Below are 14885 nucleotides of genomic sequence, written 5' to 3'. Positions count from 1 at the left end.
CAGCAGCCAGATGTGTAGACTATTTAGCCCTGACGAGTCATGTTGCCCAGGGTGCACCACGAGGAGGCTCGTCTACATTGCACCAAGTTGGGCTGAGAGGGACTGGCCCAAGGTCACCCAGCCGGCTTTCGTGCCTAAGGCGGGACTAGAACTCTCCTACCACGCCTGATTGGCTCTTGGGCTGAGAGAGAGGGACTGGCCCAAGGGCACCCAGCCGGCTTTCGTGCCTAAGGCGGGACTAGAACTCTCATACCACGCCTGATTGGCTCTTGGGCTGAGAGAGAGGGACTGGCCCGAGGTCACTGAGCCGGCTTTTGTGCCTAAGGCGGGACTAGAACTCTCCTACTACGCCTGATTGGCTCTTGGGCTGAGAGAGAGGGAGTGGCCCAAGGGCACCCAGCCGGCTTTCGTGCCTAAGGCGGGACTAGAACTCTCCTACCACGCCTGATTGGCTCTTGGGCTGAGAGAGAGGGACTGGCCCAAGGGCACCCAGCCGGCTTTCGTGCCTAAGGCGGGACTAGAACTCTCCTACTATGCCTGATTGGCTCTTGGCCAGAGAGAGGGACTGGCCCGAGGTCACCGAGCCGGCTTTTGTGCCTGAGGCGGGACTAGAACTCTCCTACCACGCCTGATTGGCTCTTGGGCTGAGAGAGAGGGACTGGCCCAAGGGCACCCAGCCGGCTTTCGTGCCTAAGGCGGGACTAGAACTCTCCTACCACGCCTGATTGGCTCTTGGGCTGAGAGAGAGGGACTGGCCCAAGGGCACCCAGCCGGCTTTCATGCCTAAAGCGGGACTAGGACTCTCCTACTACGCCTGACTGGCTCTTGGGCTGAGAGAGAGGGACTGGCCCAAGGGCACCCAGCCGGCTTTTGTGCCTAAGGCGGGACTAGAACTCTCCTACCACGCCTGATTGGCTCTTGGGCTGAGAGAGAGGGAGTGGCCCAAGGGCACCCAGCCGGCTTTCGTGCCTGAGGCGGGACTAGAACTCTCCTACCACGCCTGACTGGCTCTTGGGCTGAGAGAGAGGGACTGATCCAAGGTCACCCAGCCGGCTTCCGTGCCTAAGGCAGGACTAGAACTCTCCTACCACGCCTGATTGGCTCTTGGGCTGAGAGAGAGGGACTGGCCCAAGGGCACCCAGCCGGCTTCCGTGCCTAAGGCAGGACTAGAACTCTCCTACCACGCCTGATTGGCTCTTGGGCTGAGAGAGGGGGACTGGCCCGAGGTCACCCAGCCGGCTTTCATGCCTAAAGCGGGACTAGAACTCTCATACCACGCCTGATTGGCTCTTGGGCTGAGAGGGAGGGACCGGCCCAAGGTCACCCAGCCAGCTTTCATGCCTAAGGTGGGACTAGAGCTCTCCTATCACGCCTGATTGGCTCTTGGGCTGAGAGAGAGGGACTGGCCCAAGGGCACCCAGCCAGCTTCCGTGCCTAAGGCAGGACTAGAACTCTCCTACCACGCCTGATTGGCTCTTGGGCTGAGAGAGAGGGACTGGCCCGAGGTCACCCAGCCGGCTTTCATGCCTAAAGCGGGACTAGAACTCTCATACCACGCCTGATTGGCTCTTGGGCTGAGAGGGAGGGACCGGCCCAAGGGCACCCAGCCGGCTTTCGTGCCTAAGGCGGGACTAGAGCTCTCCTATCACGCCTGATTGGCTCTTGGGCTGAGAGGGAGGGACTGGCCCAAGGGCACCCAGCTGGCTTTCGTGCCTAAGGTGGGACTAGAACTCACAGACTCCTGGTTTCTAGCCCAGAACCTTAACCACTAGACCAAACTGTCTCTCACACTGGCAACAGTGCATCAAGGTGAATCAAAGCTCGAAGAACTTGGATTCATTTCATTTGCATTTACATTGAATTTACTTTAATAGAGTTGATACAATTATGCTCCAGCCACGTATTTAATCATTTCCCCCTTGTGTCATATTAAACACTGCAATTTGGTCACACCTGCAGGTCTCTGGGGCCCATGCTCAAGTTTTTGGAACTATCGCTCCTTACAGCTGGTACCAAAGAGGGGAAGGGACGGGAAGGGGCTGGTCTTAAGGCCCAGCCTCAAGCATGGCTTTAGCATGTTGGGCCAGGCCTGGGAACGAGTCAAGCTGAACAGTCATAAAGATCACTGGGCAGCATTCAACCAGTCACACATTCAGAGGGCAGTTCTTCAAAGCAAGCACCTACAGATACAATCAGCGAAGGAAATCCCTTGTTGTCCTTGTAAATGCCGACTTCAAAAGATGGGCAGCATGTCCCCGAAAAGGCATTCTGCAGCTGCCCTGCTCCTTTGCAGTCCCTTCCCAGGCAAGACTCTGCATTTCTGAAGGACTGTACACGTTCACCCAGAATCCCCATTTCGTGGTCTGAATATCCAACCTCAATCAAACTGGTGTCCCTGGATTCTCCTTACACAAACCACTTGGGTTGTAAGCAAACCACTTACTGAACCCTCCCTCTGCACAACCTCCTTGGTCTGGACCGCCGTGAATGAAACTTTAAAAAACTAGAAGTGCTGAATATAATGTTTCCAAATCAAGTTATATTTTGAGTGCAAGTTCTCAGACTGCAAATTAGGTGGGCTCATCATCTGCTTTAAACTAAAACAGAGGGTCCAAAACCACCAATGTTCATTAAAAGGACCCTAAAGTGGGGGGGGGGTTGCAGTGGGGGTGGTTCAAAAAAGTCAAGATGTCAAACACATGTGAAAAAAAGGCAGTGTAGCTGCCCTTTCTGCAGATGTGGCCACCATCTTGACTTTTTTCACTCCCCATCAGTGACCCTGATCAATAGCATTGATTAAATTTTCCATACAGCAAGCATTAAGCAAAGAAAATAGTTGCAAACCATTTTCAAAGTGAGCAGGAAAGGGAAGGGAGAAAGACAGGTTAAAGTTGAGAGTGAAGCCAACCATCTCCTACAGATAGTCCTCGCTTAACAACGATTGGGACTGGAATTTCAGTTGCTAAATGAAGTGGTCATTAAGCAAATCCAACCTGATTTTATGACCTTTTTTGCAGCGGCCATTAGGTGAATCACTGTGGGTGTTAAGTGAACCACATGGTCATTAAGCGAATCACGCAGTCCCCCGTTGATTTTGCTTGCCAGAAGCCGGCTGGGAAAGTCAAAAATGGCGATCACGTGCCCACGGGACGCTGCGACAGTCATAAATGTGAATCAGTTGCCAAGCGCCCAATTTGTGATCACGTGACTGCAGGGATGCTGAAATGGTCGTAAGTGTGAGTACTGGTTGTAAGTCGGTTTTTTCAGCACCGTTGTAAGTCTGAACCATCACTAAACAAATGGTTGTTAAGCGAGGACTATCTGTACAGCACTTGAAAAATGGATATATGTTTCATTCCGTGGTAAGTTTAAACAAGAGGAAGAAGTGAAGGGAAGGGAAGACGTGGATGAATGAAGGAACACCTGGCCAGGACGGTGCAAAAAATATGCATCCAAATTCGTCACTAAAATGCTTGCTTCTCAACAAAAAATAAAATTAAAAAATTCCAGCAGTAGGGCATGAGTTGGGAAGAAAAGCCTAAAGTGCTGGTCACGGAGGAGGGAAAGGGCTAATGCGGGTGCGACGTGTCTCTCTGGCTGCCCCCTGAGAAACCAGGCCCATTCCGAGCACTGTTCTGAACCTTGCAGGGAAGACGTCTAAGCAGCTCCAGGGCCCCCTTGTGATTGAGCTCGCGCAGGCTCTCCTACTACACTGAGTCTAATGCTTGCAAGCAACTGCCCCTTTGTACATGATAAAACTGTTGGCTGATGCTAAATTGCTGTGTGATGTCTTGATGGAATAACAATAACGTTACATTTAAACACCATGCTTTGCAGAGTAGTGCAAGCTTCTATAGACATGTGCCTACAGATGGAAGTGCCATCCGTGGATCGGGCTTTGAGGAGTGAAGAGAGGAAAATAGCGGGGGAAATGGTGTCTCATTGCTGGGGAAAAGAGGAAATAAAATAAAAATAGGATTTTATCCTCCTGCGGAGATCACTAGCAAGGAATTTTCCTTCTGCGCATGTTTTAATGTCGAGAAGGAGCTGAACTGAAACCCACTCCCATCAGAAGACCAGCTGCTTTTGCAGTAACGCTGATTTGGACCTCCCCAGGAGAGAGAAATGAATTCTAAAACGTGCTGCATCTGGAGTCCATGCTGGGCTCCTGGGATGCTTCACGGCTGACAGACCCCAACCACGAGCTCAGTTGCTTGGCAGTGATCTCTGGGGGCATCCTGGGAGATGACTGTGCATGCTCCTTGACGCATTATGTGGCGCCTTCCTCCAAGAGGGGGGGGGGTCGGGATGATGCATCGTGCGCGCATAATGTAACATAACCGTCACAACGAGACCCTTGTAACCGTGAGAGCTGTGGAACTGAAGGGCTGTTTTTCTTCCTACCAAATGTTCAGGAAATGACTTGCACATGAGTTTGGATGAGCAGATGGTTTGGCGAGACAGTGGTTCGGACATTCCCGAGGCGTAACTGGTGGGTTGCCGTGCTGTGTGCGTTGAGGGCTAGGTCCCCGTCCTCTCCCCCTCCCTGGAGGCATGGTGGCTGCTGCCCGCTAAGAGGCCAAGCCCGGCTCTTGTCTTGCAGACTACGCGAAGCAGTCGGCCCGCAGCTCCAGCAACTCTTCCCTCAACAGCAGCGAAAACCCCTACGCCACCATCAGAGATCCCCCCATCCTGACCCGCAAACTGCCCGAGAACAGCTACGTGGAAATGAAGTCTCCTGCCCACCGGGACGCGTCGTATCTGGACATGCCAACCTCTTCGCCCGCTCACAAAAACATCTACGACGTTGGTGAGTCCCTGGAGGAAAGCTGCTTAAGGAACGGGCAGGCGGCAGTGGGCAACCAGGGCCGGACTGGGCCGTGAGGCCAAGAAAGTGGGCTTGACCAGGCACATCCGCAGGATCAGGGTTTTCCGTCTGCCTGTGCTTGAGGGCCAGAAGAGGTTCTCTCTCGGTTGAATTATAGCCTCTTTTAGGGTGGACATGGGAGGCGTTGGGTATCTCTTGCCCCAACAGGCAGGAAACCAGGAGCCCAACCAGGAGGCCTCCAAGGGCCCAATGTGCCCCAGGCCAGGGTTGCCCACCTCTGCAGGGAGAGGCCACCACTGCCAGATTCTGTCCCAGATGTTGGGTTAGCTGCATCATGGCATTCTGTAAATTGGATGTTTGCACACCCACTTGCTGCTGGTGTCACAGCGAGCTGTTCAGCAGAGAGAGGTGTGCCCGCAGGGGCTGGAGGCCATTTCTACAACTCCCAAGTGGGATCTTCTGCCTCTCTTAGAGAGTAGGAGAGTTGCAAGATTGACGCCAGCCCTTCAAGATAGTTCAGACAGGAGGCCACAACTGTGAGTACTAACACTACCTACATTGCAAGGTCACAGTAACAGGGTCTTGCAAGTTTAAAAGTGCTTCCCCCTCCATTGCCTTTGCTTTCCAGGGAACTTGGGAGGGGCCCTTCTGAGACGCTTTCCACACCCCCATTCCTTCTTCGGGCTGAGATATCTCTTGTCCGATGGTTGCCCTGGCCTGGGGCGCTTCCTCCTGTCTCCCCAGGTTATTCTCACTGCCCACGACAGGCAGGTTGGCAGGGTGTGGATTCTTTCATCCCCTGGGAGACCGAGGTCGCCCCCTGTGTCTCCCTTTGGGCTAAGAGATGGAGAATGTGTAAAAAACTGCAAGATGGCAGCCTGATCGTGCAATTGAAGCTCCTCCCCTTTTTAAGTGCATCGTGGCATTTGTGTGTGCACTGTGACTTTTTTGATGACCGCCACCACCACCCCATGGACACCCACCCAAGGGTGGTTCTGTCGAAGGGTGTCACAAAGAGGCTTGTAAGGAGCAGCACCTTCAAACTATCACACCCCAGACCACCCCTCGTACTACTCATTCGTAGCCATCTAGAGCAGTGGCTCTTAAACTGGGTGACCCACTGACCCCTTTTCCAGGTCTCAGAGAATGTCATTACCCCCACAAAACACCCCCAGATTCTCTTGTTTTGCAGAAGGGTCTCAGCAGGGGGAGCCCCAGGCTGGATCCTCCACTCACAAACAAGCAGTTACTAATTGCTCCATTGCCCCCAGGATATGCCCAAATTTCTCCCTTTGTGCTGCTCTTATATTGGGAGTTATTAACCCCAGTTTAAGGACCACTGATCCAGAGATTCAGGGCATGTGGACACAGATACAAGTTTATGACTTTGTTCAAATACCAACAACTACAAATCAATATATATGTTAAATATATATATCGTTGCACGGTAACAATACTAGATGCTGATGCTGATAACAATGACGATAGAATGTGGGTAATGCCATTGGACTAATAACCCATTCTGATTCCTCTGTATCAGAGCCCTCATACATTGACACTGGATTTTAAGGAAGACTGTTCCTTATTTTATACATATAAAATATTATATTACTGCATATATAATATATATAATATCAGATTATACACGAAATATAAAGAGTCCCTCTTTGGGGGGAGATGGGCAGTGGCAAAATTTGAAAAATAAATAAATATGATATGATATGATAATACTGTATATATATTGGTGTCATGGCGAAGGCACCAGGCTAGAAACCAGGAGACTGAGAGTTCTAGTCCCGCCTTGGGCACAAAGCCAGCTGGGGGACTTGGGCCAGTCCCTCTCTCTCAGCCCTAGGAAGGAGGCAATGGCAAACCACCTCTGAAAATGCTGCCTAGAAAACTGCAGACTTATCCAGGCAGTCTCTAAGAATCAGACATGATTGAACAAAACACTTATTAGTGTTAAGGAGAGAATTTTAAACAGGTTTATTTTCCCAGGCCATTTAATGCTACTGTTTTCCTCTCTGTGTTTTATATCTTTTATGATTTTATTGTTATGCTTATAGACTTCTCCTTTTTAAACTATTCCTTGTAAGTCATCTGATGGCATATATACAGTACTTCCCATTTCCTGGAGATATTTGTATTGGGGAAACCCCTGTAATATATAAATGGGAACAAAACATCCCAATATAGTTTTACTATATGCAATTTTCTTCTGACACATATTCAGCACACCCAGTTTGGGATTTTATTAGCAAAGCAACAAAAAATGAGCTGATGCATGTTTGGGAAGGCATATTCAGCCTCTCCTTCTGTTTTCTTTGGGTTGCAGAGATTTTAGGAAACTTGTGTTCACAGACCCTGTATATCTATATAGCCACATCCCCCACAACCTCAACAGGTTTATTTAAAATCAGCAAAAAGTGGGGCTTGAGAATCTTGGACGTTGCAAGTACAGATTTCTTTGGTGTGTTTCTCAAACACTTCTGCAGAATTGCCTCAAATGGCCAGACATGGGAATCAAACTCCCAGGCTTAATGTCAGGATTTCTTCTTTGAGTACCACTGTGGTTTAAAGCAATGTTTCTCAACCTTGGCAATTTTAAGATGTGCGGACTTCAACTCCCAGCATTCCCCAGTCAGCATGCTGACTGGGGAATTCTGGGAGTTGAAGTCCACACATCTTAAAGTTGCCAAGGTTGAGAAACATTGCTTTAAAGGAAGGTCTCTTGTCTCTGGTATTATGATTATGTTCCCATCTAGCTCTCTCCAAATCATACTTTTTAAAAATTACCCAGCAGCCCCCAAAAGATGTAAAAATAGAAAAGGCTGATTCAGTGTCTAATCATTGTTCTGAAGATTTTGGAGGGTGCAAATGTGACATCTTGAACAAGTTACGCTTCTTCTTTCTTTGGCAAGGAGACAGGGGGTTCAAATTCAATGGGTTATTTCGTTCAGTTTAACATGTGCTGTAAACTGGCCCACTGTGGTTCATAAATCATGCTCCTACGGCTTAACATTACTGTATGTGCAAACCCAGCCAGTTGGTTTAATAAGCCATGGGTTACTGAGTGCAATGCATGATCCAGTCAATGTGGGAATAAAATATCATTAATGGAGTAATCTCTTGTCTGCCTATGCTCAATCCATGAGCATTGATAGCCAGACAGCAAAAAGCAACCAGTTGAATTCCTAATGTGTCTTAGCATGTATTTGTTTGTTTGCTTGTTTATATTTTGAATTTAGTCACCACCCTTCTCAAAGAGCGACTCTGGGCGGTTTACAATAAAACTAGAATAAAGATTAAAATTCAATAAAAACAATGTTCTTAAGTAAAAATATATAATCCAAGATAGAGATGTTAAGAAGTTCTTAATTATACTGTACTTTGGTCACTCCCTTCAGGAGCTTCAGCCTCTTCTGAGCACAATTCCTGAGATTTCTGAATTGGAAACCAAAAGTGTTAAAAGTGCTTTGGAGCTGATAAACTAAGTGGACACAGTTGCAGGAGCATAGTAGAAGTGTGTGATCCTAAACCATGAGTTAAACTATGGTTAGAAACATTCTCACTGTAATTGGTACTCTAGTTTGTAGCAGGTTTATATGTCTCAGCCATGACTTTATAGGTCACCCAAATCCAGGTGGGTAATTTAGAGTTGACAGGGAGAAGTGACAACAGGAGTGCCTGAAGGGGGGAATCAAAAAGTCAAGATGGCTGCCACAATGATGTGATTGAAGCCCCCCCCCTTTTTTTAAACATGTATTGCAAAAAATGCACATTGCAATACATGTAAAACAGGGTGGGGCTTCAACCACGTGATTGTGGTGTCCATCTTAACTTTTGACTCCCTTTCCTGCAGACCCCTCTGTTGTCACCTCCTGTCCACCCTCTGGACATAAAGGAAGGAATGATGCATAATGGGGTCACTCCACTTAAGCATCTCCATAGCTCCTGCTGGCCTGGAGGGAGGGTCCAAAATGGGGAACCTCAGTGGTCCATCTTTTTTTGAAAAGCCAAATGTAGAAGGAAAACAATCCTGGGAACCACCTGCTGAACAGATTACCAGAGGGGGATTTTCAAAATGTGTCTGGGTTATTTGCTATGTCTTCTGGGGAGGCAGGGAGTCACTGAGCCGTGTTGATGCTCAGCATGTCTCGCAAAGATGCTTGATGGGCCCCCAACAATCTCTCCCTGTCATTCTTTCCACAGAGCCCACCGTCAGCGTGGTGCAAGAGATCCGCATCCACAATGCTGGTTACATCCAAAATCCGTATGATCTGCCCAAGAACAGCCACATCCCCAGCCACTACGACATTGTCCCGATAAGACACAGCCCAACTCATGGGACACTCTGGGATAAGCCATCTTAAAAGGCCCAGCCACTCTGATGTCCCAATCCCAACCACGTGCCATGTGAGCATTGTTCTCAAACACAACAAAGATGACAATCTTTTCTGTTTTATCCTGCTGTAGATGGGAGGAAAAGAACACAACGCAAAGAACCTTTAGGGACAATTGTTGGGGCCCACTTGCTTCTGCATGAAACTCTTTATTTGACAAAATAATTTTATACAATTTGCAGGAAAACCAAGAAAGCTCCTATACATACAACAGCAGAAAGAAGACACCAGAAAGCCATTTATCTCCAAGTTCAGCCCTGGACCATGTGCATTCCCTGATTTGGTTTTGCTTTAAAAAAATGGAGGGAGAGGGAGGTGAGGAAAACCCCTTGCTGCAAGTTCTTATAGCTGTATCTGTACTATATTATCACCTGCTTAAAGAATTCTTTTCTAAAAAGAAAAAAAAAGACATGACTTTCAGATAGATTTTGGGATGTGTTGTGAAGCCTCCTGTGTGGTCAAGGAAGTACTTCTTCAAAGAACCCAGAAATAAGGTGCTTTAGAAAATTGCTGCCAGCATAGCCAGATACTATTTCATCCCACAGTGTATTACTCTAAATGAAATGGCATGAAGAATCCAAAGTTTTCCATGGGTGCAAAAAGTTCAGAAATTCTTCTTGGTCTACAGAGTTTATAGAAGGGTAAGTTCATAAGAGCTTGCTCTACTGAGCATGACTTCTGTCTGCTCCCTGCCTACCCCATGCATCCATTGGTCCACCTTTAGGAGCTGGTCTCCATCCATCCATCTTCAGGAGATGTGATTGAACAACACTAATCTACAACCAAGTCCATGCCCATCTATTCTCAGGTGGCATTGGCAGTGTGGACAATCTCAAAGTGTTTGTTTTACCTTGCAATGAAATGGATATGAGATTGGCTGGACAGAACTAAAGCACAGGAGTCAGAGCATAGCCAGGGACTCCTAATCACACTTCTTGGTACTTCCCCTGACAAAGATGGAGTGCTTGTGATGCACCAAGGATTATGTACATAAATAATGCTCAAGAACGGCCTTATCCAAACAAGCAGGACCACTCTAAACCTGAGTTGGACACTGGTAGCATCTTTCTTCAAGCTCATGTACTGCAGCGGAGATGGACTACGATAGCCTTCCTTGATCTTGGTTCCTTGGTAGACTTCCATTCCCAGAATTATCAGTAATTGTCATGTTGGCCAAAGGATTATGGGAATTCAATCCATACATAAAAACAGTTTCCAAGTCAGGGAAGGCTGGATTTCATCATCACCCCCAGTCAGTATGACTAATGTCCATGCTAGATGGAGATGATGGAACCTGAAGTCCAACACAGCTGGAAAACACAGACAAGGAAGAGTAGTCTACAGACCAACTAGTAATTTTTCAGGGCATTGAGCAGAGATCTTTCCCAACCTTTCCTGAAGATGCCAAGTGTAGAACTTGGGAACTTGTGCATGTAAAGCAGACTTCTATAACTGAGCTATGCCTTTCCTTCAAACCATTCTATTATAACAAAATCAACTACACACCATTTCCGGAAGATTGCTTCTGTATCATAGGTACATTCTATCTGCAATCACTGTTAGATTGCAGTTGAACTTCAGCTTGGCTCTATGCTCATGATTTGCGTGAGGATCTTCTTGGATATGATCTAATGTTGATATTGGATAATATTTTTATCTGGCAAGTGCTAATGTAGCAAAAAGGCTGCCTTTCACCAAGAAATGTCCATTTACCATTAAGGCACAACTGAGTGGTGTTTGTAAGAGAAAGGAAAACGAAAGAATCGCTTGCAAAAACATGATGGGACGTATAAGACCTGCTGTGCAGAATGCCTTTGCGTGATGATCAGGTTCTTAAAGTAGGTTTCAATCACAGCTATTGATAGCTCTATTATCCAGGTTGATAGACTGAGGATGTTATTTAATCAGAAATAAATTGGATAACAGAATGCAGCTCCTGAATGTATTATGAGCATCATGAAGCAGGGGTCAATGAGCCTTTTCAGGTGGTGGGCACCTTTATCACCTTTCGTGTGATAATACTCAATTAAAAACTGATTAGAGCTTCTGCATTCCTGTCTGAAATCACATGAGATCTCATGTGAGAACACAGGGATCTTGCTAGATTTGGTGATTGTGCAAGATACAGAAGATGTAGCTAGATGGGTCAGGGGCCTGTTACAAACCCCAGATGGATAATCCATTGCATATGGAATGGCAAGATAACAGCTGAGAATGTAAGGAATTGGATATTTGCCAGCCAGAGTTGCTACCACCAGCATAGACTAGCCTGCCAGGGTTGGGGTTTTGGGGCATAGCATCTGGGAGAGCGGAGTACTGAAAATTCTGGGCTTGATGACCCCGAGATCTCTGGTTGATTGATGGCGCTTCCTCAGCTCCCTGAAAAAGATATGATCACCGAGTCATAGAACTGTGAAGTTGGAACAGACCACAAGGATCATCTAGTCCAACTCTTGCTCCCTGTTTTTGTGAAAACAGCTGTTTTGACCTTCCCTGAACACGATGACAAGCCAGGTCACTCAAGGAGAGGCATAGACATCAACTGTCAAAAAGTGAAAGGGTGGGAGATGAAGCGAGGCCTATTTGCAACCTAGAGATGCTCCCACATTAGCTGGAAGACCTCTGGCCTAGGGAACCTGCAAGGCCATTGAGGGGAAGAATGGGGTTGTTCACTTCTCTTATCAAGTGGAGGGAGAGGTGAAGGACCCTCTTCCCCACTGCGTGTCCATCTGGAGAGACAAGAGTCACCTCTTCAGAGCCCAGCACTGGATTTCTGCTCTGGTTGGTAACAGGTATTAGAACATTGAAGAAGGACAGCCATGTTAGTCTACAGTAGCAAAACAATCAGGAGTCGTCTGGTAGCACTTCTTCCGGCTCACAAGTTTTATTCCAAGGCACCAGCTTCGTGAGCTCACAAAGCTTGTACCTTGGAATAAAACTTGTGAGCTGGGAAAGATGCTACCAGACTCTCCCAGGTATTGGAAGAGTTTCAGCCCAGTTAGGTTTGCTACCAAAGTTATGACAACTGCACTGGTAGGACAGGTAGGCATCAAGTGCGTGGCTCAGGCTGTGCAAGTTATCATGGCAGAAGAAGACACCTTCCACAGATTGCTTGCCTTGGACTGATGGTGGTGGAATTTTAGCCTAGACCATCTTCAGAACTAATATGGGAGTCACCTCCACTAGGTAGATCAGACAAGGAAATTGGCTCTGCAGGAGAGCTAAAACTACGTTTATAGAGACTGGCTTTAATAACAGAATCTTGCAGGTCTGATTGCGCTGCACCTCCTCCTCCTCCTCCTCCTCCTCCTCATACTGCAGTGAATTTGGGAGGTGTCTGCTGAGCCACTTCCAAATATTACCTTGTTGTTCTGGACTTAAAACAAAAAAGTTCCATTCCCTTTTGCCTATGCAATGGTTCTGCATACGTCCATCAAGGTCACCTTGCTTGTTCTGTACCATGGCAGAGAGAATGCTTGGAAACGGAGTAGAAATTTAGTTCCTCAATGAACGCAAAGGACTTTGTTGGTGGGAGGGTGGGGTGGGCGGAGAAGGCCTTCTAATTCCAAAGCAACGGAGAGGGTGGATTTCTGCACAGCTCAGCGGATGGAGCAAAAACGCACCCCGGTGAGATTTTAGAAGAACGACATCCTTTTTTTTCTCGGCAGAGGAGGAAATGTAATTATTTACACGAATGCTGCATGTGTGCATGGGGAAAAAATGATCTATTGGCAATAGCTGTTTTACTTTCCAAGAAAGCCTTATCCAAAAATATATTTAAAAAGTAGAACTTTATTTTGTAGGACCTGTAGGGATATATATTTTAAATACATGTATAGGGGGGAAAAAAAAAATCTTACCTCAGAATTAGCAGTGGGAAAAGTCCTCCGTGAAGGCTTTTATTTAAATTGGGAAACTTCACAATTAGGTTGACTTGGAAATTAACATACCGACTGACCGAGATAAAGCCAGGAATATGGACTGCTGCACTTTTCAAAGGAAGACATGCAAACAGATGCAGGGATGCCCAGGGTCAGACCGGCTCCGATGGAGGCATGGATGCAAGGTATGGGCAATCTCCATTTAGGGTATGCAAGTTTTCAGGTAACACCGAACTTTTTCTCCAGCAGGATGGCTGAAGATCCAGGGGAATGTTTATGCTTATTTGAGACTGCTGCACTATGTAACTAAGTGTCCTACGGCTTTTTGGAAAACCAGGAGGGCCAAAGTAAAGGGGTTGAGAACACGTAGGGGAAAAAAGTGCATTACATCCAGCAGGAGGCACTGAAGAGCAGACCCGTTCCTTTAAACAGGAATAGAGACCTTGTAATGGCAATACTTTTTTTAAAGCAAGACGTATTTGTAATATTTGTTGACCAGACAAAGGTAACATACCTTGTTAAAAAAATAAACTGAATTTCTCTCTGTTGCATTTTTCTAACGTAGTTGTTTCTAAGCCTGGAAGCATCTCTATACTGATCAATGAAAAGTCCTAATTGTTTAAAAGGGGGGAAGAAAGGGATGGCTGTAATCTCAGTACCAAGCCTTACTCAGTCCAGGAGGATTTCTTCCCAAGTAGACCCTTCTGTCTAGCTTTATTTTGCAACACTGTCAGTAGTCCCAAGAAATTTGGAGGCCAAAAAAAGGGAGGATCGTGGCCCTCAAGTTAAGGCAGGGCCACTGACTCCCCTAACCTGTCTTTAATCCTCTTGGCATGGGTGTCTGCATCATGAGGAAAGTGGCTGATGGAGCTGTTCATCCAGAACACCTTTGTCCATCAGGATCATCCAGTAAAAACAGCTTAAGTATTTGGGGAGGTGGGAAAGCTGCTTAGGGCCACAATTCCTCAACTTCCTTTCACCACGATGGACAAAACTCCCCGAGTTCAAAGCTTTGCAAAGAGATCGCTTTGCCATACAGAGCGCAAAAGTGGAATAGTAAATGATTCAGATTTGCATGTCAGGTTGATCTGCATTATTTATTCCAGGCAAGAGCTGCCCTGCACGTAACACTTGTTCGAATCATCTTCACACAGCTCAAGGGCACCGTTTCAACTTTAAGTACCAAATGCCCATCAGAGTCTAATTCCAAAGAAGTTCACTCCACAATCTCTGAACAGTCCCCTGTGATTCTTTATTAGAATTCCAAAAATGAATAATTTTAAATCAATCTTAAAAAATACTCAAGGTACAGAATGTGCATACAGTACAAAGCAATTTACAAGAGAGAGAGAGAGAGAGAGAGAAAGAAAAAAAAAGTTTGCAGAAAGAGGTAACAACGCTCTGGACAGGGAGAACCAAAGGATGACCGGACTACAGCAATGCCCTCGGTGCGCCTTACACGTCATGAGCACTGCAGGACTGGCAGACTAGCTGAGAGGGTCAGCCCTCAACACATGCCCTTGGGGCCAGCAGAAAGAACCTATCTGCGAGAACCAATCTTCCTTCCTTCCTTCCTTCCTTCCTTCCTTCCTTCCTTCCTTCCTTCCTTCCTTCCTTCCTTCCTTCCTTCCTTCCTTCCTTCCTTCCTTCCTTCCTTCCTTCCTTCCTTCCTTCCTTCCTTCCTTCCTTCCTTCCTTCCTTCCTTCCTTCCTTCCTTCCTTCCTTCCTTCCTTCCTTCCTTCCTTCCTTCCTTCCTTCCTTCCTTCCTTCCTT

The 14885-nt window shown here is 47.0% G+C and overlaps 1 protein-coding gene across 1 annotated transcript in view; it reads left to right on the top strand.

Annotated features, from left to right (window-relative positions):
- The window catches only part of MEGF11 (multiple EGF like domains 11), a 307153-nt gene extending 295814 nt beyond the window's left edge, over nt 1-11339 (top strand). Inside the window, exons 18-19 of the mRNA XM_063314383.1 lie at nt 4604-4810; nt 9041-11339. Of these exons, the coding sequence (XP_063170453.1) occupies nt 4604-4810; nt 9041-9201 (368 nt within the window). The 3' untranslated portion in view covers nt 9202-11339. The remainder of the gene's footprint in view (nt 1-4603; nt 4811-9040) is intronic.
- Nucleotides 11340-14885: the final 3546 nt, after the last annotated feature.

Source organism: Candoia aspera, chromosome 13, assembly GCF_035149785.1.
Source record: "Candoia aspera isolate rCanAsp1 chromosome 13, rCanAsp1.hap2, whole genome shotgun sequence".
Taxonomy (NCBI): domain Eukaryota; kingdom Metazoa; phylum Chordata; class Lepidosauria; order Squamata; family Boidae; genus Candoia; species Candoia aspera.
Note: the sequence above shows the minus strand (reverse complement) of the source record. Positions and strands in the feature narration are given on the sequence as shown.